We start from the raw sequence: 25,764 nt of genomic DNA on the forward strand, positions 1-25,764 counted from the left end.
AGGCTTTAAGGGACCATTTAAAAACTGTATTTATTTTATTTTTATTTTTTTTTTAAACAGCAGAAGGTATAGATTTTTGCTCTTCAGCCCTATTTTGATGAATGATTGTTGTTGGAGAAAATTTTATGTCAGCAAGAATTTTATGATGAAGTGAAGCACTTCGCTGGTTTAGGGAAAAAGTAGAGAGAAATAGAAATTGGAGAAGAGGCCTGTCCTTGATCAAATGTGTTATTAAATTGTGGGAAGGGCAGAAAATAACAATATGGTCTGTACCTACTGAAAAATGAACAGAAAGAATGTCGTGAGTCAGAAAGGTAGATAAGGAATGACCGAGCACGGTGGCGCAACCAGAGCAAAAATATAAAAGGAAGAACAAGGGAGAAGGTTCAAAAGACAGCAGAGCAGAAGGAATATGGAATGAGAGTAAAAATAAATACAGTAGAAACTGAGCCAAAAAGTGTTAGGTAAGGATGAAGCAAAGGGGGCAGAAAAAGCAAAGTTAAGACAATTTGACGTGTCCATTTAAGAGTGGATCCTTCCACTGCTTGAGTCTGGATGAAGCACGAAGTTTGTCCCTCCTCCGTTACACTGCTAAGGGAACGGGAAATGGGCAGCCTTTCTGCCCTCTGGCTGTCCAGTTGCGTAACGAAACTTCCAGTTTGGTAGACTATATTGTCCAGAAGACAGGGTTAAGGGACAAAATGTATGCTTTAACAGAATTCATGTAGTAGTAGTTTTTTACTGGTCCACCTAGCTACCCACATGTGTATTTCACTGTTCCCCTGGGAATATCATCACAGCACTCCAAAATTAACACTGAAGTGACATAATTTGTGTTGGAAATGACATTGGTATGCTCAGGCACTGAGCAATGGAATGTGCTACTTTATTGGCATTTGTTTGATGACCTGGGCTGACCCAGGGCTCAGGCTAGGTGTTATACTGGAGTAGAAAATGCCTAGTTGAAGATGAGTGTTTAGAGTGTCAGAGTAAATCTGAAGACTGCTTTTGCAGTTCACAATCAGACAACACGTACAAATGTCAAGGAAAAATAAATGCATGAAACACCCCTGCAATTTATCAGATGTGTAGTGTTTCTGTTCATGGTAAATTTATATTCATTATTCTCTTCTGTAGCTTTGCTGGTACTTTGTCTAGTAATCATTGATGCTTAAGGACATTTCTAGTATTCTAAATCTCTTAGCAGAAAGCACTTTTTTTTACAAATGCAGATTTTATCTAAATGAAATGACACTAGTTCCAGGTGTGGTTGTTATTCCATTATGACTATGCTGCTCCTGTATCATCTATTCGGTATCCTGCCTTTACAAATCCTTGTCATGTTGCTGAAGCTTCCAACATTAGTGTACAGAAATTGCACTGTTTTTTTTTTTTAATAACCACATGTGGCTCTTTAACTGTATCTCTTTTATTGCTCTTCTCCAAATTTTAGTGCTTTCTTTATCTCCTCTGCTACAGAAAAAGTCAGTTAATCTCTTATAGTCTCATTTAGCTATGTGAATAAAGTCAGGAATGGAGCCTTCCTGAGCATCACATAAACATCTCTCCACATTTCTCATTTAAAGGCGTTCCCTTAAGCCCTGGTTAAGTGCAAATGTAGGATTTAAAATGTTTTCTGCTTTGTTTGGAAAGAAAAAGGGAAAAACATAGCTTTCTAGAAAAGCATGTTATTGGGAAGACTGGGGTTTAAGAAAGAGAAAACTGGTATTGTGCTCAACAGAGAACTATTTAAAGCTTTGTTGTATTTTTTTTTTTTAACTTTCCTCACATACAAATATATACTTATGGCGCTAAAGGACCTGCACTGTAGAGTAAAATAAAAGGCAATATTAATGGAGTTGTTGAAATTCCCCATAAAGTTCCTCAATAAACTTTCCTGACATTTAGATATGATGTTATGAGCCTAAAATCGTACATGGTGTGACTCTGATGTGACATCTCTGTTTAGAAATGACACAGTTACAAACTAGTTTTGCAGAAGCAGTTGATTTCACATGGCTTAAATAATGCCAATTAGAGTTTGCAAAATGACATGGAATTGTGAAGTACTGTTGTATGTAGGTTCTAATTCACGCCAACTCTTAGGCATATGTCCTACTTCTGCATAAAGTACAGTAAGTTAAATGGAGATCTGTTCTGTAGTGTTAGTCTGCCTGTGTGGAGGTATAGAAGTCAAAGCTAAAAGATGCAAAAGACAGTTGTGAACTGAATAGCAGGTTTTTATCCTTTCATAGATTTGGAAATGTTTGAAAGTAATTAACTTTTCCTCTGTTTGCCTTGTTTGAATTATCAGTGAAAAATAGTTTGAGTTGTTATGAAAAACTGAGGTATGACAGTTCTTCAGAACAGTCCAGATAAGAACATAAAAGCAAAATTACGTACATATGAAGCTATTTGTTTCTGAATGCATTTTATTTTATATTCAATCCATCAATAGCTAGACGTCTTATTGTTATGCATTAAGCAGATCCATTTTTTGTTATTGTTGAAATAAGTAGTTTCAAATCATTCTTATGGATTTCTGAACTAATTCATAGAATGAACTAATTATTTTCTATTATGTTCCTAGACTTGTCAAATTGAGAATTTTGGAGTTAAGGGAGAATCACTTGAAAACTCTACCAAAGTAAGTGATTGAATATTTATGTAACTTTCAGTTGAAATTTCCAAAAGTGCAAAATAATTTCATTTGTAGCAATACAACGGTGCTGTTTGTGTTCAGTTATTTTTTCTACTGTTAAAAGAAATTCTACTGAAGGTTTTTAGCAAAAAGTAAGCATATAATGGAAGATGGAGACTGGCACAGTAGCTGACTGTAACTCCATACCCCAACTCTACAGTGTAACGTTTTAAAGTATTAAATGTAAACAGAATTGAGAAACAAAATATGGGATAACCCTGGCCAGTGATTATGTGACAGTATTTTCCTCATCAACAAGTAATCTGATTTGTTGGAAACATTTTCGGTATAACCTCAGTAGAACAATCTCCCCATATGATCCGTACAGATGTTGTGTATTTGGTCATTTACAATACTATTTAGAAACTTGTAACATCAGAATATTGAAGAAATGTTGAATTTGGTACCATTTCTTGAATTATTTACAAAAAAAGAAAAAAAGTATGTCTCCAGGCTTTACTATCATTTGACCAACATTTAAATGGTATTTTGAAAAGGAAATAGTAAAAAAAAAATGAAAAATAAAATTGAGGGTTCCCATTCTGAATATAGGAAGTACCACTGCATAAAGCAGGGAGTACATTTTTACAGTCAGACCAACATTATATAAATGTTTTATGTGACAGGGATCCTTACCAATGAAAAAATATCCATGGATATGGGAATTGTTCTAAATGGAGGTCATATGTCCCCATTATAAGTGAGAGTTATAATGATGGTGAATCGACTGTATTTATGCAACTTTGCTGATACAAAATTGATTGTTATTTAATTCATTTAAAAAGGGCACTTTGTTCAGCAACCACGCGTTTACTAAAACCTGATGTACAGGCATTTTACACCTATATGGGATATAATGATGTTTTCACTACTTCCCGTGGGCATTTAACTAAAGGCAAAACACTTTTCTTTTTTAAAGGAAAGCTATTTTTTATGTTAAAGGATATATTCCCAATATCATTGGAAAACACTTTTTTTTTTTTTTTTTTTTTTTTCCTGTGAAGCCCCTTCAGTCTGCTCCCAAAGGGTGTATCTGCATTTAAAAATAAGACCTGGTGGGAGGGCACATCCGTAGCCTTTGAGGCCTTTAACATCGGAAATGCCATACATACGCTACAGTGTATGCATGTTATGTAGGCCAGCTCCGAAATACCGGTCTCATTTAGAAGGGAAGTCTCTGCGCACAGAAGGTACTTGTGAGAATAAATGGATTGTGTGTGTGCTAGGATTGAAGAACTGGAATTCCACAATAGAATAATTTTAATCAAATGGAATAGTTTGATACTTCTGGTCTAATGATAATCCTAATGACGGTGATACATTTTCACTGAGGTCAATGGCAGCAAGGTTAGACTTGTGTGTACTTACTACTGATAAAAATGATCAGTGCTCTGTTACTTCGGTGATACATGGTGCTTACCAGGCAATTGTCAAGTTCGGCATGTGTTTGGAAGACCTCCTACCTAAGGGTAGTAGCCTCTGGTTTCAGCAGCACTAGGTTTGCTAAGGTGGCTAAGCGTGACTTTTCCCCCTGCGTGATTCTGACAGTAAGGAAATTCCGTGACTCCTGTAACCAAGGGAAACATTATTTGCAGGTGTGTTTGTTCTCTGCTCCGCGCTGTGGCAGAAGGCTTTGCTGTATACTACTGAGAGTGGAAATAAAAGCTTTTGCTTGTGCAAATGCTGTCCTTAAAACTGTTGGTGAAATAGTTGTATTAAAAAATAAAGTAAGAGGGAAGAAAGATGGCAAGGTCATTTTTGCATGAGCTGAGGCAAAAATGAGAGATCTATGTATTTCTGGACTTTTTTGTCCTCCGGAGCAATTTTCTCTGCAAGCAAAAAAACAAAACAAAACAAACAAACAAAAAGATGTAGTGTAATAGATGGGCAAAAGTTGACGCCTGTGACGGAGTACTAATGTAGAGGATACACACCCCGCTTCCTAGAGCGGTGAATTTGCCCTCTTTCACACAAAGACATACCTGCCGGGCTATAGCTGCTGCTCCCGGCACTGGAGTGGGCCTGGGAAGGCCGTGGCTGGGCTGGAGGCTGCGGAGGAGCGGCGAGGCCGAGGCCGAGCGCAAGTCCCTGCACCCGGCAGGCAGAGCTGGTGCACCAATGCTGATGTTTGGGCTGTACAGGGAAACCAGTAAGGCTTCCAAATTCGGCACCGGGCTTGCATGACAGTAATTGTGACAAGAACACTGTGCCTGTGAGAGAACAACCTGCAATTAGGAACACAAATGCAGTAATGTAAAGCGGAATGCATTTTACGCTCTAGTGATAAACTAGGTGAATGGAGGTCTTTCGGCTAGGTGCTTGAAGGCTTTCTTTCTTATCCTACAGTTTATTTGATGTACTGTGGATAAGGTAACCTAATTATGCTGGTAGTTTGTTCAGTAATTCTGATGTAAGAGTAGACCTGAAAAGGAAGGTAAATAAAAATTTTAATAGTGTACTTTGGCTTTTAAATAGTTTTGAAGTGTACTGTAAGACCATTTCAAGTAACTTCTGCTCAGAACTGTTACCATGCTCAGTGCAACTTAGAAAATGTGGAACAAAAAGTTATCAAAAAGCAGATCATGTTCTTTCACCTGTTCTGTGCTGTCAGATATATGCATATAAAGAATTTTTAAAGGAATGTTTAGCATTTTGGCATAAATAGCAATTAAATGTGCTTTGTGTTTACCATAGCTCTATTTTTGCTACTCAGTCAACGGGTCAAGACTGTTGTAAAATGTATCCATAGTAACTGAATGCAGAATGTTCAAAAATTATTTACAAAATCCTCAGATTAAGTAAATACTAATGATCACTGGCTGAAAGGTAGCTCTCTAACCAGAGCTTAGATCTCAAAAATGTCAATCTTTAATACATCTTGCATTAAAAAATGAGAGCTCTCATTTGACTGTTGAATTTGTCAACATAATTTTACAGCACATAAAACAGATCTAAACATATCGCTGTATTCCCCAGCATTTCCCTGATAGGAAATTAGTGAAGCATTATTCATAAAACGTTTTGAAAAGTTTTCTGATTTCTTCTGACAAGCATACCAAACATTTAAAACAACCTTGTCTTGCTGTATCATAGTGGTCTGGAGATGTACCTTAGTTTTCAAATGAACGTGCTGCAGGATGTTGCTGTATTCTGTCAGCAGTACTTTCTCTTCAGAAAATCCTCTTAGGTTTACTGCTACTTTTATATACTGAAAATAGTTTGATTAAAGATTGTTATGGATATCTGTTTCCAAGAGCTTTGGGGAAATTAGAAGTGTTTGGAAATCTCTAGCCAATATTGCAAATATTTTATTAAGCATTAATTTGTGCAACAAAACCAGAAAAATGTGTTTTCTTCTCTTTTAATTTCTGTTAATTTTCTGGAGCATTTGTGATATTCTGACTAAGTTTCCTAAGCCTGAACTATGTTACCACCTTGATCACAAGGCCCTCTTTGGCTTGAAGAATCGAGCAACATAATTTATATTATTCTGTTTGGATAAAAGTCTACTTGATCTTTAGTCGCTGTAGCGACATGTAATATCACAGTGTAATAGCTCAGGGCGATGTTTAATAGACCGCAGCTCCCGATAGCTGTGTAGCATTCTGTTCTGTAATGCTACCCTACTGAATATGTATTTGGAGCTAGAGGCAAGGCTTTCAATTGCCAGTGATGTTTTCAGGCATTTTGCACCCAAACGGAAGCAATTAAATTCAGTGGAGAGATTCCTGTTAGCTTCAATGGGTTTTGAATGAGGCAATTTGTGCCTCAGTGTTTAATTATTCTGTGTTTGAGTTATTTCTCAGAGTGGAGGGATGTAATTCCCAGTTTTCTATCCTGCTGAACAATGCTCTGGTTCAACCTGGATGGGAAGATATGGGAGAACAGGAGGCTGCCAAGGGAGAGCCACTTGGAGAACTGCGGTAGGAGACCTCCAGAGTCCCACAGGTGCCTACAAGGACCTATCTCGCCCTCAGTCCTGTCTGTGGCAGTGGTTGACACTCACCTTGCAAGGCCTGAAAAACTTGGTTACTGAAAACCTCTTTTCATTAACATCCTTTTCTGAGTCATTTACTAACAACTTCAGCAGCATGTGCCCCAGCCCAGAGCCTGACTTCTGTTGGCAGCTCCTCCTCCTACACCCACTCATTTAATTTTATTTTTTTCCAATCTGCAGCCATTTATTTACTTGCACGAAGACCTTCTCTCATCACATAGATGCTTAGGTTAAGAATTTCCAGTTTGGTAGACTATATTGTCCAAATCTCTTGTACTCTTGACTCTTTCAAATGGCTCCAGGAGGTTTCTGAGTCACCCCCTCTCATCAGAAAAACTGTTGATTTTTTCCCAGTGTGTCATATTTCTCTTTACTTTGTTATTTCCTTACATTATTGTTTAGAACATTTTCTGTTAATTTGTCTGGTACAGATGCCAGCCAGTGATATGTGGTTTCCTAGACTTATCCTGGAGTAATTCAAAAGCTGTTGTGCCAGTAGTTATACACTTCCCAGTCATCTAGCGCTGAAGCACTGTATGAGAGGTTTTGTGTGTCATACGTGCATATTGTTAGAGCTTTTTACCTGAGTACCATTTCATCTCAGCAATTTTGCGCTGTTCATTTGGTTTGCTTTATTGAGACTTCTGCTTAAGACAAATCCCCCAGTTGATTCTCTGTGGGTAAGCACTGCAGCATGGGAGCCTGCCCAAGCTCTGAATACAAATGCAGAAAATTAATTTAGTTTTTCTGCTGTGACCTTCTTTTCTTTTTTCCTGAGCATTCCTTTTATATCCTTTCCATAGGCTCTGGCAGGCTTCCTGCTCCTGAGGTGCTTGAAGAAAGATTTATTATTACTTTTTATGCCTTTTTTCAAATATTTCTGAAGATAGTTTCTGGCCTTTTATAGCTAACCATTCTGTTCTATTTTCCTTATTTGGACTTGTTTTCATCTCTTTGAAGGATGTCTTCTAAGTCTCCCATTTTATTTTTTTTTAGCCATGTTCGCTTTGGATTTTCTCAGGTCCTTTGCACAGGTAGCTTTGTATTGCTTTAAGTCTTGCACATGTCTTGATCTTCTCACAGCAGCAATTTAGCTTGCTTAGCTGACAGGAAGGACTTGATTATTTTCCTCTTACCTGTCCAGAGCCATCCTGAAAAAAGCTGGCACCGCTGACCCCAGAGGCCAGACATTGCTCGTGAAGGGCTGCTCACGTGGGGCCTGACCCTGCCAATGCAGGGAGGGATGGGTACCAGCATCTCTGGGCCTCAGAGGTGCAGGTATATCTTGCTGTTTTAAAATTATGATGGTGAACCAGGAGTCTTTCTGACAAATATGAAGTGTATGAGTGTGTGAGCACACATAACTTGGTGACCGTGAAATAGGTGCTCAGGTTGTTGTTGCAATATTCCCATTTCAGTCTGGATAAACAGCTTTCACACCTCTGTTACCCTCTTCATTTCCCACTCTTAATTGCAGCTTCAGCTTAGCTGGCTTTGTCTCACCTCTGATACAAGCAAATTGGAGTGCTGTTTTTCTGTATGAGTGCACAATGAGGCCCTTTCTAACCTAGTGGCTAAAAAATTGTTAGGTTAGCAGTGTTTGTGTTGATGTTTTTGAAGCCATTTGCCAAATAAATTTTGTGTTGGGACTGTGAACTCTTAAGGCCTGTACTTCAATCTAAGGCTATCGGACTGGCTCTGAGTATTGGACACTTCCATAAGAACCACAAAATGGGTTGACACTGACTAAGATGTGTGATTAATCCAACCACTCTGGTGCTCAGTGTATTTAATAATTTTATTTGAGGATTTAAGTAAATGATAAAAAGTACCGCTATGTTTTCTCGCTGTTCGGTAAGTGGATTTTACTGATGTCTGTGAGTTTCAGCTGCAGAGCACTTCTGTTTGTGTTAGCACACATTGTTAGAAAGTACACCTCTTCCAACCAATTAGTTGTTTCTGAGAAGTTCCCTCAAACTAGCTGAATGAAAATTCCCAGTGGATACAAATACTGAAGTCGTGTTTGTGCTGCCCACGCTGTAGGAAACAATTTCTGTGTTACGTGAGTCAACCTTAAATCACGCAGCAGGAGCTGGGTTCTGCAGGCAGCCTGTGGGTATGATTGCTTCATTTCTGACCACAGTTTGAGTCCTGGTGCCTATTTTCTGGATGTTTAGTTTCAATAAATGTACTATTGGGCAGTAGACCTTCCAAATACAGACTGATATTCTCCCTAAAAGAATAAAAATCAAAAGCTTCTGTGTTCAAACTAGATGTAAATCTAGATTATTGAAAAGGATATATTGCTATTGCCCTACTACCAATGGGCATCTGGTTAAATTTTGGCATTATTTTCCTAGTTTTTTCTTTGGTTGTTTGGTTGTTTTGTTGTTGGTGGTGGTGGTGGTGGTTTTTGTTTTGTTTATTTCTTATAAGTGGTAAGGTAGATCTGTTAGGCAGACTTTACATGTCTAGCACAGGCAATATTTTTATATCCATCTTGACTTTTTTCCAGGAGTTTGAGTACAGCTTGGTTTGTGCATTAATAATACAGGTTGTCTTTTATAACTTAAACCAAAGACCCATTCAAATGCATTGGAGCTCAAAGGAACCAGCGTACTCAGGCTGATGAAAGTACCCACTTAAGATGGAAGAGGAAATCGTAAAGCCTAAAATCTCATATAACATAGCTACACCACCATGTTTAAAAAGCAGAAACATGTGGGAGTCATATATAAATATGCTTTTGGTGTGTTTGTGTGCACATTTATGTAGTTAGATAAAATATGTGTATGTGTTTATATATACATATCCACATATATAAGCTATATAAACATATATGCATGTGCTGTCTCTCTTTCTCTCGTCAAATGGTTAACAGCAACTAACCTGGCATAACAATCCAAACTAGCTAATCCAGAAATTAACCCTACCCCAAGTCTAAATTGCCAGTTTTCCTAATATTTTTAGCCAGGTGTTTTAGGAACAGTGGCACATACACAAAACTCAGATGGTTCCCCTCCCTAATGTTCATCACTTTGCTTGTTTGCACACTGAGGATGCCTGGTTGTTTCAGGATAGTGCTGAGTTATTACATTGATTGAAGTAAATCTCCCTCGGTTCTTCAAAGCTGGTATGTGAATTTACAGCTTAGTTGGAAAGAAATGTTCTGAGCACATTTCTGTAACAACAAAAATTGTTTAGTTGTCTAACAGTCCCATTGAAACCTGGTCTGGTTACTACTCTTACAGAAGCTCTTTAATTTGCATTTAAATTTATATTTTCTGAAATTAGGCTCTGTCATAAATATTCATTGCTCTTCATAGCAGACTTGACACTCCTACACTGAAAGTTTGGGGACATTAATATCCTGTTGAATTCCTGAGAGGAGTCTGGGGTACTTCATATCTCAGGAAGGAACCTGGAAACAGTACCTGCACCGAGCAGCCAGGCAGCCTGCCTGGGGTTTTTCAAACATCTTTGAGTAAATTGAAGTAGTTAGTATGGTCTTTGCTTTTAGAGCTGTTTGAGCTGAGGAAAACACCTTCTCAGGGTTTTGTAGGATATCTTTCAGTAGAAACTGGTGAAATTGAAAAACTGTAGAAACCGCAATTGTAAATGGTGAGTCACTAGGGTCTGAGAAACTGTAGGCGCTGGTAATTGATGAGAAAATACTTGTATTTGCTGCACTCATCTTAATGACTCACCATTTCCCACCTCAAGCTGTGGCTTCTCATCTCTTCTTTGATTTTCTTGACAATAGATATTAGAGCTATTAGGGTTGTGTTGTTGTTTACAATACCATGCTTTTAGGAAATAACATACAATGAAGACATTACCAAAGAGATGGGTCCTTGGCAGCTAATGTTTGGAAAAAAACAGGCCTTGTCTTGGCCTTCAGCTAGTGCTCAGAATTAATTTGCTGTGTGAAGAGTAAAAGTTTTAGATCAAGTTCTCAAGAACAGCCTCTAAAATTGGAAGAACTGTGGAATTCTAAAGATGAGCAATTAAAACTGGGTGAAATTTAATAATACGGTGTGCAAGGTCATGTACTGAGGGACTAATATGAAATTATGCTATAAATTAGGGGTTCTTCAGTCAGAAAACACACTGGAGAAAAAAGACATTGGTGTATTACTGGGATGTAAAATGTCTATGAGTCATCAACCCAACAGAGTCCTCACAAAGCCCAATGTTCTTTGACAAAGTTTTTCTACTGGAGATGAAGAAGCATTTGTGGCACTGTACAAAAAATAAGGGAGACCCCATTAGGAAAAGTTTCAAATGCAACAAGGACCAGGAAGAGCTAAAGAAGGTCCAAATCCTGTGGGAAAAATAATGATTGCAAAATGTGTAGTGTCACAAGGCTCTAAAAATAGCATATTGCCGTGAAAACAGAAGTTGAGGGGAAATATGTTAGTGTTTGTCTCTACACACAGTCAGGAGAGGCAACTTGGAAGAGGAGATTCTTTGGCCTGGACAGGCTCATCTGTTTGGCAGAGGAAAGATGAGAATAAGCTGGCCATGAGACATCGGAAGGAGAATTCTCTGAGTTCAGAGCCATCCTCACCTCCCAAGGTCTCTCTTCTTTTAAGATTGACATGCACCCCTTTGCGTTTTGCTGGAAGACAAAAGCAATGCTTGTGCCTTGGGAACCTCTCCCTTGCAGACTAGTAGGGGGCGAAGGTGGGAAGAGGCTGGGCGGTCCCTGCCCCACCGCTGGAACTGGTCCCGGGCGTCCTGACGGGCTCAAGGGCCAGGATGCGGCCTGCCCGGGTGGCCACTCCGGCCTCCTGCTGTCAGAATCTTCGTTCTCACAAGGAAATTGTGGAAAGATTAAACTCTGGTGGCACCTGTTGCAGTCCTGCCGGTTTGAACTTGGTGCATTGCTGCGTGAAATCTGCTCCCCGTGCAAAGCAAATTTTGTTGATTATTAAGCACACTGTCTGAAATCAACCAGAAATGGTAAGTTTTTATCACAAGTGATACAAGTATGTTGTCAGATTCTTTGTGTAGATCAGCAATTTTATATTCCTTCGAAGAAGTTGACATGCATTATCCTATTACTCTTTATAGTTGTTGTTTTAAATTACATTAAAGTACATTTAAGAACATTACATTAAAGTACATTTCTGAAAGATACTTATTTTTTAAATACCTGTGCCATCAGTTTGCAGTTGTTTTAGTGCAACCTTCGTATCTTTTATACCTGTCATCTTGAGTCAGGAATATCATGACCTTAGGGAAGTGATGATGGTGAAAGGTATTTTTTTTCCTGTTGTTATAATTAACCTTTTTGTATTCATGTGTTTTCAGTTTTAAAATGTAAACTGATGGTTTCTAGTCTTGATTGCACAGCTTTAGGTTTTCATTGTAATAAAATGTAACTATGCAAAAATACTGGCAGTATGTTTTAGCCACACAGTCATATTTCTGAGGATTGAGGCTAATAAGTATATTTTCTGTCAAAATTCACATTTCACTTGTAAAATTATTGTTTAGACATACCTATTGTAGGCAATCTGATATAAAGCTGGTAATCTTCTGTTTTGCTTTTTTCTGCAAATGTCCCAAGTTCTAAAGGGAATCTCTGGGTTTTTACTGCCACTTCTTGCATTACAACAGTACTTCTGTGCATTCTAGTTCCACGATTGAGCAGTTCTCAAAAATTCTGTGGAAAATACAAGTTTCTATTTTTGCATAATATATTATTATGGATGCTTGAAATTCTTACACGATAAAGGGCAAAGGGTCTGTTTTCTTCCAGTGATTTGAAAGCACAGAAAGTCACTGTCATCTGAAATTTTCCATGAAAGATATTTCAAACAGAAACAAGAAGGATACCATCTATTAACTTTTTCCTTCTGGGTAATGAATGGAATTGTGAAACCAATCAACAAATCTTTTTGTGCATACGTAGTGTATCTGTTGTGTCTTCAAAGATGAAAATACATTATCACAAAATGTATAGGGGGGGAGAATCCCATTTTTCACCCAGAAGAGTTCAGTCTAACTATGAAATTAAATTTAATGGATTTTTCTATCTTTTGAATTTCTAGTGTAGTTTTTTTGCCATAAATATAATGTGAAAGTTTGATATTTATCTTCCTTCCTTCCTTCCTTCCTTCCTTCCTGTTGCTCATTTCTTAGAAGTACTGAGACTGTGTATAAGGAGACTCAAAGGATCAAGGTTACTAAGCAGCATCTTAAGAAATGTATAAAAAATACACAGTAACTTGGTAAGGAAACAATATAAAGTGGTATAGACTAGATTCTGCCTTGGCAGAACATATCTAAAATAATGGCAGGTATTTTTCAGAGGTTGTTTGCAAATTGGAAGTATCTACCTGTAGAGAGTTAAAGGTCTTATGACTTTCTGTAGCTAAGACTTTGTTTTGAATTGAAAAAATAAAGAGAATAATGTAGTCAGGTCTTATATAAATACATTGTATGTGTTGAATGCTGGCATTCCTCTATAAGTAATCATTTTAGTATAGAAACTGTCACATATCTTTCATGAGTATCTTTGGTGATTTATAGAAACACAGTTTTGAAACACTGTCAGATAAAGTTATTTTGTTCTTGTTCCTTATTTCAATACTACTTTGCTTTGACTTTAAGATAAGCACAAACATTTCTAGGTTTTGCCATGTTGAAAGACTACAGATATGGTCTTGCTTGGAGTGAGCCAATGAAAGATTCTGAAAGATATTCAGCCATCTAAAACACCACAATCCATTTTGTTTTTTTCAAGTATTAAATTTGATGAATAAAACTGATAATTATTATTTCCATTGATCCTGACGATGGAATTGTTGGAAGCATTCTTGTGACTTAAGAACATGAGTTCCATTCACTTAAATAACATTTATAAACCTAAGATCCTTACCACCTCCAAAATTCTGTTTTAGGAAGTAGATTTGCAAAAACCGCAGTTTGTGTGAAGTGTGTTGAAGTCAATGGAACCAATTATTTATATCAGTTGAGAATATGTCCAGGAACATTTAAATATAGATTTAGAAGCATAACTTTAGACTGCTATTTTTTGAAATGCTGTTCCACTTTCTTCCTAGTTTATTATAAAGATGTAAACTGTTTCTTGCACTTTGAGATTACAAATGTTTTCATCTTTCATGATGACCTGTTTTCTTTAATGGTAACTCTGGCTGAGTTTAATAAATCATATTCTAAATGACTTAGTACTTTGGCACTACTTTATTAAAATATTGCTGGTATTTTAATAAGTAGTTAAGAAACTACTACTACATGTCTTCCAATAAGGCTGTTTTAAATTAAATATATTTGCTACTCAAAGATGCAGAAAAATGCATTTTATTGCTTTCCTGTTACAAGAGTGCTTTTCCAACATATATAGTGGGTCAAGCTTATCTGAAAAATTGCCATAATTATTCTTGCCTAAAGGTAATAGTGGCAATTTTTTGCCATATCTCCAGTAAGGGACAGTCTGAGAGATGATACAGCCAGAACATGTAGCTCATTGAACATATTCCGGTACTTTTCCTGTCATCCAGGATAATCCTGACATTACTTTAGCTTATGAACTAATGGTTCTAATGAATTAGCTTATGGATTAGTGGTTCTTATCTGACAGTGTTTGTGTTGTGTGCAATTTTAATGTTTCAAATGGGCAAAGGAAGGACACAGAAGAACTTAGAGTTTTATAAGCAGGCTTGTTTCATATACCGAATATTTTTGTATGTATTTATCACTTATTTGTGTAAAAACTTCCATTTAACAGATCCAAAATTGACTTATATTTTCTATCTGACTAGGGTTAAATTTCAGATAGAGTCTTCACAATACAAAATGGTAGGAGGGGAGAACATTTTTAACCATGAAGAATCACCCTGGTACACCTTACACTCATTTTGTTCTCAATTATACCAGAACCCTGAGCTCCTCCCAGAACATTGAAGCTACAGACACAAAGGGTTCACGCTGACTGTTATTAATGAGATCTAATTTGTGTGCTCAGCTTTCTCGGGTATGGTTGTTTTATGGTATGCAAGGAAATTGCTCAGTATACTCAGGACACCTTAAGTCAGTGTTAATTCTACTTGATTGAAAAACATCTGCAGAATAAAGACACCTGTGTACAGTTGATATGACAACAGCAATTTAAATTTAGAGAAGATGACTACGGAATGCATTGAGAACAGGATGGGGTTTTTACCTGCCATGGCCATCGCAGACCTTGTCTTTCTCCCAGCTGGAACAGGAGACCACTAGAGGCACGTGTTACCACCTCGGAGCGTCTGCGTGCCCTGCGCTGTGTTAGCTCTCTGGTGTCAGCTTTGAGAAACACCTCGGCCTGATGCCCTGGGACAGCGTGTCTCTGCCATTCAGTAGATCGCCAGATTAAGGATCGATGGTTCTGGGATAAACACATGTAAAAAGACATCGTCAGTTGTTGCCATCCGTTGCTTTATCAAATTGTAGAAACTGCACCTGTGGACGCTGAGGGCTGTGAACTTCAGCAGCGTCCATTTGTCCCATGTCCCATGAGTGGGGTGGGACAGCCTCGGAAGGCGCTCCGGCAGCGCGTCGCAAGGGCACCATGCAGACAGCGATTAACCCGTGATCGACTCGAGGTACTCGACACATTACCTGGTGTGATCATTCCCCTCAAGCCCTGAAAAATTCACTGTACCATGAGGCATTTTATTTATATAATCAGAAAAATAAAAAATAATCATGGAAAGCATGATGGCTCTCAGCTCTTTATATTTCTAAACGTATAAAAAGTGGTTGACTTCCTTTTGAAGAACTGTAGAGTACGTATGTGTGAATAGATTGCAGTGGTCGTTATTCTTATATCACAGTTATTTTCTGTAGCTGGTCAGTGAGTTATTAACTATTTATATTTATATTTCCTACTGAAATATATTTGTACAAATGTCCAGAAGATACCAGTTATGCCCAGCATTTATGCCTTGTAGCTGACTTCTTAGCACACGTGGCTGTTCCGCACCTCTCCTATTTCGGTGTCTCCAATGGACCTGTTCGGTTCAAGCTCACAAGCTCTGTGTTGCAGCTTGCTTCCTGTCATTGAACTATGAAACAAGTCTTGCACGTTTGCCATACTTCCAAATGGAATATTATCTTTTTGTCTACCTCCAACAGCCCTCTAATAACCAAATAGGAAGATCGCATCATGGCCCTGCACTTGCTTGTTTTTTTCTTTTTAAGCATGTCTTTTGGATAGAAGTCGTTGCCAAGTGTCTGGCACCCACTCCCAAGTGCTGTGTATATCAGACGGCATTAATTTTCTTGTGATGTTTGCCATAGCCCTGCTGGCAATCAGCCACTGCAGCCAAAAGCATTGCTTAGTGAGTGGCAACGTACCTAATGTGGAGAGCTCGTCAGTAATGATCTTCCAGATCTTAAAAATGATACACCCAGTTAAAACTCTACTGGGGATTACAGAAGACATCAGCCATTTTACTGAGAATGCTTAACTATAATGCACATATTTTATATACAGATATTTCATGTGCTACAGCAGCGGTTGTCCTTCTGCTTTCACATTTTCTCATGTGCTCCTTTACGTCTCTGACTGCTTCATCCTTCTTCCTTGATTAACATGTAGATTGTTATTGCGTCCCATCAGTTTTCATCTCCAATTCATCCTTGTCTTTTTCTAGCACATTACCCTTTCATTGCTCTCGCTTTAGCTGTAGAAATATTCCTGGTTTTTATGTGTGTTGATGCTGTCTTCAGGCTATATTTAAGTAGAAATAGGAATCAAAAGGACTACTAAATAAGAAATGTGTTGAGGATAAAATTCTTTGGCTCTTGTTTTTTGGGTTAGCTGATTCAGTTAATTTTTACTCCTCAGGTATTCATTAATGCCCTTTGAACTTGTTTCCTCCTGGTTGGTTATTCAGCACCTTAAGTTAGGCCTTCTTCCTGCTCTCTGGCAAAGTAAATGGGAAAGCAGGGCCAAAACTGCATCTTCAGTCTTGCATGTCAGAAGTAGGTCTCTCTGTAACTTATATTCATTCATTCCATGCAAAACTAGCACATAAGGGTATAAATCAAGTGGTGAATGCTTTAGAGATTTGAATAATAAGTTGTATATCCTGATGAAATATAGGAAATTTTTATTCAGCATTTAGTAATAGGAAACCTAGAGCCTGCTTCTCCTCTGTCTTCAAAATGTTGGAGACCCAGATCCCAAATACCCCTGTGATTTTGTATATAGAAAGTTGACTAAAATTATTAAAATGTTCAAGTTGATCGGTACTATAGTGTCTACAAATCTGCTGTTTACTTTTCAATGTATTATTACACTGTCAACAAAATAGAAGTTGCCAAATATATCATTTACCAAATATCTAATGTTTTAGGCTGAAATGGGGAGGTGACCTTTCTGGCAGTGATTGATGCAGTCAGTCTTGCTCTGTTTCAATGGTTTTGAATTTAGATGTCCACAATGGATCCTGAGTTCATAACTGTTAAAGACAGGTGTATTTGTTGTTGAGCATTTTTTATTGTCATTATGTCACCTATGTTATGTATATATTATGTGAAAATTATGATTGGTTCTTTGTCCAAATGCAGACATCATAGACTGATGAATTAAATCATTGGTGTCATCAGCGCCACAGAGTTTAGTGGATGTAAATTTGCACGGAAGTTTAGTGACAATTAGGTTGTATTTACCCTGTAACTCAAATGTGCCAAACCTCATACTTATCTCCAGGAATATTAATTATGAAATTCACAGACAGAATAACTGTATGTTTGTTGCTACTTGTATTTTGAATGTTTTTAAATATATATACATAGAAATTTTGCAAATGTATTTCGTATGTTCACGTTTTTCATTGCAATCAGCATTTTAAGGTTAAGAAACATGGATTACTTTCTGGAAGAGGAGCAATAGTTTAGATGAGGCCATTTAATCCCACAAGCGGGGGTATATTTTCTTTTACTTTCTGAATTGTTCCTCCAGATTTCTCTGAGATAAACAGCATGGTATAGAAAATACCAAATGTGAAGGAAAAATATTCAATTTTCTATACCAAAGGAAAGTAGTGATTCAAGTAGTGATTCATAAGCAAAATGGGGTATTTCAGGGTCATGCTGTGAATTGATGTATCAAGGATTATTTGGCTCCAACAAAGAGGAAAATAGGCCTGTAAGATACTTTTCAGATACCTTCAAAAATATGATAAGAACAATGTAAACTCTGTTAATAACTGTGTAACATGGTTGGTTTGTTAAGGTTCCCATTAATGCAGTTGAATAATGAATTTGGATGACTACTGGTCATGGGATAAATTTAATTTTTAATGGTGATGCAAGAGACATCCAACGTCATTGGCTTCACCAGGCAAGTTTGGCATTACTAAAATTCTGCTCAGGCTGCAAATGGGCTTTGCTGCACGCAAGGGCTCCCCTGCACCCGCACATGCAGAGGAACACCTTGTGCACCAGATGAGGCTGACTCGACTAATTCAGTCCAGGAAGTGGAAACTTTCATTAACCCTGGTTTTAACCATGCAAAGCCTGTTTTATGAAGAAAGTAGAAGAATCCAGGAAGCAGATGCAAAATGAAAAGAGGAAAAAAAGGATGGTAAAGAAAAAAAAAGTATAAAAATTTATTTGCAAAGCCTTGATATTGCTAGGAGCATTGCAATGGGTAATAAGGTTACTGTGTGTTCTGTTTATTTATGTAATCAGGTAAGCAGAAGCAGATCTGAATTGAAATTTAGAATACTCTTTCCCAATAGTTTTATAAGCTGTATTGGGAAAGAATTTTGTGTGTGAGCAAGGGTCAACATTATGAAGAGTTCACCTTTCTCTGCAATTAATCAAGCAAATCTTTCCAGTTATAACGCAGTTCAAAACTGAACTGAGAGATTGATTTTAGAGATCTGATCCATTTATACCATAAACAAAATTGTTCGGAACTTTGTTTCCTATACATTATTTTAAGTGTCTTTCTAAAATCCTTGCATATTGTACACAAATGTTTTTTCCTGAAATGTTTTCCTATGTGTTTTTATTCTGACTGAATCATGAAAGAGCTTGATTTCCAGTTTCTGTATGTAGGAATTTTGTTTTTGTGGTGCTTTTTATTTTAATCCCTTGATAGAATTAGATAAAGTCTCACAAGTCTCCAGTGCCATAGATGAATGGGTTGTGTTTAGACACCTTCTGCACCAGCAGTTCCATCTTTTGGGCATTGAAACTGATTTTTCTCATCTTAGCATCTGAAGATGGAGAGCGTGCCCTTGCCCATCGCCTGTGTGTGTACAGTGGCACGAACAGCAGAGGATGTGGAGTCAGCAGATTTTCGGGCACCAGAAATGGCAGCATCAGGAGCATCAGCACGAGTAGACTGTGTTGAGGTAGTTCTCCCAAACTATACTATGCAACCAAACTTCTGGTATATAAAGGCTGATGAAGGCTGCCTCTTAGTCCAGAATGTTTAATGCAGATTAATATGCTGTCTGCTTTTCCCGTATATTTAACTCGCGTTAATTTTGAGCACGGTGCTGCATGTTGCAGTAGTATTTCTGAGAGCCATGCAGCCAAGGTGACAGCATGCTTTGTGGACTAGCTGCTCCTAACTGTTTGTGTTAACGATGAGACCATATGAAAGCAACAAAGCAACACAGTGCCACTTATGATCAGGGGTTTCTGGAGTTATTTGTTCTTCATGGTCTCTGCTACATTCTCTGATTTGTGGATTGGTATTAAAGATTGCAGAAATGTAAGTTCTTACATATGATTTACAACTTTAGTTGAAATAAATGCTATTTTTGATAGTTACTTCATAAATATATACATATTTCAGTCTATGTATAACAATATTTGGTAACCTCCAAATAAGCTTTTAATTGAACGTATCCTGTTATTATAAAGTCTGGATAAAATGTAGATTAAATTGTTTATGACACATTAATTTATACTTGTAGTTCTTCGCTTTTCATGCCACATATGTTATATTCTAGCAATGATATACATTGTCTTGAGATTCACTGAAAACTAATAGTGAGATTTCTCTATAATCCGTTAAGTGCTGTAGAAGTAAATAGTTCTCTGTGGTTGCATCATGTAATGTTGTAGTTCTGGTTAAAAATTAACTGTTCTGCAACAGGTAGACTATTAACATTAGGTACTAATTTTACAATGCAACTTCTAAACTGAATAATTAATAAATTTAAAGTTATATTGTAAATTTTAAAATAGCAGAAATGGAAGAGACTCCTGAATGTGACATTTTTAACAACTTTGAAATAAAGGTTATTGTGTACAACAAAAGTGTGAGAAAATATTATTTGAAATTAATACAGCAGTTATTCCAGTAATGACAACATATTTCCTTTTATGTGCTTTTTATTTCTTCAGAAAATAAGGGTATCCATTTGTCATAAAATTGTATAAACATAATCCTTTATGTTGCTCCACAAGGAAATAGATCATGTAACTGTTGTAAATTTATCAGTCCTGTCTTAGTAGAATTACAACATAAAAGAACTATGCATTCATTGTATAGCAGTATTGTACTGCATCTTTGATTGTATTTATCGTTATGTAAATCTAACCATGTCTCTGACACAATCACTTTTCACTCATGACTTTTTACCTATTTGAGTTATTTTTATTAATGAGTACAATTCTTTGTATGTAGAAAAAAATCAAAAATGTGTGGAAGTTTGTGATTGAAGGTTTGAATAAACCTTCACTTAATCACCATTTCATATCTGTCAGAAAACCAACCAGGATTTTGGTGGTAAAGCCATGGTTTCTTTAAAATAAGTTGTCGTAGTTGAGTCTTTTCTTTCTTCATTTATTATGAAACTGTTAATGCAAGGTATTTTCCTGGTTATTTGAAGTGTTAACAGTGTGTAGAAATGTAACTTCTAAATAAGGCAACTAAAGCAAACGTGCAAAAACATAAGAAAGATATGTTAGGTAGTGTACGTAATTACCATGAATTATAATTGATACCACTGAATTTTGTAATATGAGTTACAGTTTATGGATTGCAAATGTTATTAAAACTATTATAAGCAATGTTGATTTTTCACCAAGTATTCAGTAATCTGTCTGAGCTACTCTTTACACTGGCTGACACACATTTGTTGTTTTCTGAGAACTACAGTCCATTATTGTGTGTAGAACTAAAAAAATGCACCTGATTCTGAACCTACTGTGAGGTCCACTTCAACAGCTGAGAATTAGATCTTCTGCATATAACTCCTGCAGTTAGTTATGAGTGGAAGAATGGATCCAAATGTGATATGGATAAAGATTTATGTGAAAATTTTGGCTGCAAGTTTTATTATCACATTAATTAAATTACATTACATCATTTAAGCAATGAATATTTAACTGAGCATTACTCATAATTGCACCTTTCCTTTTCCATCTTTATAAAATGACCCCACATAAAAAAATATATAATGGATCTTGCAGAAGAAAAATATAAGTAGTTACATGAAAGAGACAAAAATATCACAAGATAATGGAAAATCTCATATGATGTTCCCTTGGGTACATTTGGCAGTGTGCTTTATCTTTTAATACAGCATCAGCTAAATGAAATTAATCTGTCTCCATACAAATGTTGCAGTTTCTGAAACTATTTATTTGACTGTCTTGAGATATTATGCAATCATGATTCAAAGCTGTATTTAGAAGTTGTTTTTTTATAACGAACTTACAGTATTGCAAACAAACCCTTTAAAGTAGAAGTTTTTTTTCAAAGGTAGAAGACAGTATGAAATGCACAAGTTTTCCCAAACTTGTTTGTAATTTAAAATTACCGTTCGTTTCATCATTGACGAATTTCGGAGTTTTACATTTCAAGATGCATAATTCCATGTGTGTATAAACAGTAATTATATATGTAAATACCAGAGAAAAGCTGCTGTTCAGCTTCCAGTTCCAGTTAGCAGGTAATTGCAGCCTTGTGGCTGATTATTCTTGGAGCATATTGTTAACATGGGCATGGGGAAACATAATCACTAGAAGCTTTTATTAACTTTAATGCAGAACGGTAAAGCCACAAGTAATACTGCCTTTGAGAGAAAAGTTTTCACTAGAACTGTCTGTTGTAAACATATGTAACATTTCCTCATTTTAGTTGTAAAGCCAATGTACTAAGTGATACTTGTGAATGTGCATGCAGCCAGTGCTGTAACTGGAAAACTTTTAACGTCTGCAAGTGTAAATAAAGATAAACTTGCAATGCTCACTTAACATGCCGAGATGTTTCCTAGGGTATAAAACCTTTGTATGGTACTTAGGAGTGAAACCTGTAGTCAAGATTTGTAATATTTAGTTGTTTTTCACAACCTAATCATTCAGGCTAAAAGTGTGGGTACTGCCTGACTGCTGAACAAATGGCTGGTCTTCAGAAGGGTCAGATTGATTTGTTTTAAGCAGAAATACTTCGATTTCCAAAACGGCAACTGGTAAATTGTGGTTGAGTAATTGTAATCATTTTTCGTAAGCTGAGTCCAGTCTTGTGAGCACATACTGCCAGGGGTTGCACACATTAGTGTAAAGAATCCTCATAAAGTTAATGAGATTCTTTATGGTAATAAGACTGTCCTTAGTCATCAAGTGTTTGCAATTACCAGTGTAATTACTTTCTCCATTAACTTGACTTAATCTAAAAATTTGTATAGAAATTTACAACTTGTATCTAAGCGCCAGAAGTCTAAACTAGGTTAATATTAAATCAATTAAGACACAATGGTGAAAGTTTTAGAAGGAGCAAGTTAGACCAAATGTAAACATTTTCAGGGATTTATGTGTTATTTAAGGAGAAAGGGGGTGTAAATGAGCTGACTTGAGTATGTTGCAGCTTTGTTTTAAAAAATTAGCTTTTGTCTGGCTTTGTAAAATTTCTCTGTCTTGCAAGATATTTTGAAAGAGAATTACAGTGCAGTTGGAGGACCAGAGGAGTTAAAAACATATTTTTGCTAGAATTTTAATGGAGAGCATAATATAAAACAGAATCCTCTGGGGAAAGGAGTGGAAAATATTCACATTGTCCAGGTGACATCATTATCTTTCTTTAGTGTCCTCTTCTGTTGTGCCAGTGCAGTGCTTATTGCTTTGTGAACGGCTTCTTGTCTTCCAGATACTTTTGCACGTTGAAGAGTTACTGTTGAAAGATAAAATATTTTCGTTATTCCTTCTGGCTTTATAGCAATAATAATTCAAAGTAATAAATACTTTAAGTGCAAAAAGGCGGTAAGAAGCAGATTGGGAACTGGGGAGCATGAATCAAGAGTTGTATTACTAGCTTAAAAGGGGAGTCAGTGTAGAGTATATAAAAAGTCGTTTCTGTTTAATAATCTGTGTGCTCAGTCTTGATTAATCATAGTCAACAGTGTTGGATTTAACCACTCCATGCTTTAGGTTTAAACTAGAACATCTTGTTTTGCACCTTGTAGTCAAAAACTTGCTGTGATTTTCCATTCAGTTTAGGTGCTAACCCCTTCGGAGCTGTGCAGGCAACTACCACTCATTCTAGCAAACAAACAAAAGGTCTCTTTTACTTTTCTGTCTCAAAGATATCTGTGATTATTGATCAGATAGATGGAAGATGTGGGACAGGAAGAAGAAAAATATAGAGAAACTATGGAGAACAGTGAGCTCAAGTGAGTACTAAATAGATGAACTATCAGAAGGCATTAAAAAGAAGATGTTATCATGAATTAATCTGCATTAGGGTGACTTCAGCATTGAAAGATTAAAAGATTTTGAAAGTAATCTGTGAATGTTTTGAGGTATTTCCGAAACACCATGTGATCAGCAGAAATAACCTAGTTGCTGAGTCTCAAAGACTTGACAGGAGACAGAGATTGTGCAGAACCGGACAAAAAAATAAAAAAATAAAAGAGGCCAGTAATAAACACATGTAAGAACATTTTAGAAAGCTGCAAAGGTCAAAACAGAGATACAGGAACAAAGAAGGCACTGAAGAAATCAGTAATATAGGAGTATGACCTGCAGCAATATTACCAGTAGTTTCACAGTACTGATGGCATCAGCTGCAAAGGACTTGGCATTGCATTTCCCAAAACCATTGTGTAAATGCACTGGCTTTTATACATTACCTTGCTTAAATTTTCTGTGTTTGAAAATAGTGGAAATAATGTTACATGAACAATAACGAGCTAGATACAGGATGTCCTATCAAAGAAATTACTTGATTGGTGCAGCAGTGAACTATTTGCCTAAGAGTCCTAGATGTCTTTTAACAACTTTTCTCTGCAGATCATTAATTTCTATAAAGTACAGAAGCACATGTGGCACTTGATCTTAAGTTATGACCCTAACATTCATTCCTTGAAGTTAAGATGAAAGGTGGAGAAATGCAGTAGGTCAGTCAAAGAGTCTGTTTAATTAAAGAAATCTAATAAGATACATAACTTCTTAAACGAGGGCTAAATATTCGTTTATCTACCTGCTTTTTCATTTTAATAATATATGCCTAGTAGAAAGTACTCCACTCTACTACTGAAAAATGGCATTTATATTTCTTGTGAAATAATTTATTTCTCCTATTTTAGAAAACTAAACATGAGGAGGTAAAGTTTTATCATAATAAATATGCATCAATGTTTTCTATATAACCTCATCACAATCTCATTTTCCATAATGCAAATGTCAAAACAGGTCTCCATTTTTTAGCCATAGCGTCTTTAATAATCATTTTTACTTTTGATAGAAATTGCAGAGAAAAATTGTTGATATTGTAGATCCCATCAAGGAAGAGTGTGCTTTTTTTTTTGGATTAGGATGAACGCTGAGTACCTCAGATGGCCTCTAAATAGAATTTCAAGGTTAATACTAAATAATTACTTTTATCCTTTTTTTTCTTTTTTCTTTTTTTTTTTTTCTTTTTTCTTTTTAACACCACCAAAATGTAGTACTGTGTGCACATTGGACTACCAGGGCTTAAAGAGAAGTCCTACAGCAGCGATACTATCCTGTTCCAGTTTTGTTCACGGAAATAAAGGCAGTAATTAATTTATTAAATTTGGACTTTATCCAGAACAGGGCAACCACGTTGCCTGCCTTTTGGAAGGGGTCCTGGCCAGGCTGTCTCCCAGATATGTCCAGGAATTAGTTGGGTAGAGCTAACCAGTAGGAGCCAAAGCTGGGCGAGGAAGCACTCGTGCTGAGGCAGCAGAAGGGAAGCCGCGAGCCAGCACCCGAGGGCACTCCCTGGCGTGTTGCACCGCTTGCGCAGCAGTAGCTCCTGTGGCCCTGGAAGCCTTAATGTCTGAAATGCCTTGTTTAGTGCAGAACTTTCATTATCAGGCCTGGAGGAATATAATCTCATTATTCCATTTTATTTTCAAAATGATTAAAATCTGTATGTAATATTTATAAAGCTATTTGGTTTAAATGTAATAACCTCTTTAAATATAAAGCATTGAGTGCACTATTTGAAATCATTTACTTACTTTAAAAGTCAACCATCGTAAACCATGAAGATCGATATATTCAAGTGAGGACACTGCTCTTACTCTCTAATCTCATAGTAATTTTGAATGCAACTTCATGATCTTAATTTCATACAACTATGGGATTCTAACATTTTGGGAAGGTGTGAAGTAGCAATAGTTCATATCTATCAGGGTGTAAATCATCCTTAGAAAAATGTTTGTTGGTTTTTTTTTTGTTTTTTTGTTTTTTTTGGTCCAGTATAAGCAAAGTTGTACATTACTCTACAGCAGAACATTCGTTCCAATAAAAGAAATCACTGCACTGCCACCCTTCAGGCACATTCAGTCCTTCAGCTCATGTTAAAAAGTTGCCTAGCAATTTTCCTTCCATTTTGAAAATATCTTTGCTGCTTTGGGATTACTTCTTTGAATCAGTGACCATGATATAGTCTCAGTATAGTTTTTAAAACTTCCGTGTATTTTTAAAAGCTTACCTATATTGACAACTGATACATTAAATAGTTTTCAGAGTCAGTCCACATATGGTGTGACATAGGTCTAAGCTATACTAGAAATAACCATTTCTTCCTCACAGCACAAATCCAGAGATAAACTTG

At 36.6% G+C, this 25,764-nt stretch overlaps 1 protein-coding gene across 4 annotated transcripts in view; it reads left to right on the plus strand.

Annotated features, from left to right (window-relative positions):
- LRRC7 (leucine rich repeat containing 7) overlaps positions 1 to 25,764 on the plus strand; it is a 156,947-nt gene that overhangs the window by 71,308 nt on the left and 59,875 nt on the right. Inside the window, exons 9-11 of one of the 4 annotated variants that reach the window (XR_004781423.2) lie at positions 2,591 to 2,647; positions 11,138 to 11,663; positions 14,492 to 14,596. Coding sequence is in view for 3 of the 4 variants with exons in the window: in XM_035564491.2 (XP_035420384.1) it covers positions 2,591 to 2,647; positions 10,786 to 10,846 (118 nt within the window). In the remaining variant the exon portion in view is untranslated. Of the gene's footprint in view, positions 1 to 2,590; positions 2,648 to 10,785; positions 11,108 to 11,137; positions 11,664 to 14,491; positions 14,597 to 18,937; positions 20,550 to 25,764 lie in introns of those variants that run through there. The other 3 variants (XM_035564492.2, XM_035564491.2, XM_050712363.1) reach the window with 3 other exon arrangements.

Source organism: Cygnus atratus, chromosome 8, assembly GCF_013377495.2.
Source record: "Cygnus atratus isolate AKBS03 ecotype Queensland, Australia chromosome 8, CAtr_DNAZoo_HiC_assembly, whole genome shotgun sequence".
Classification (NCBI taxonomy): Eukaryota; Metazoa; Chordata; class Aves; order Anseriformes; family Anatidae; genus Cygnus; species Cygnus atratus.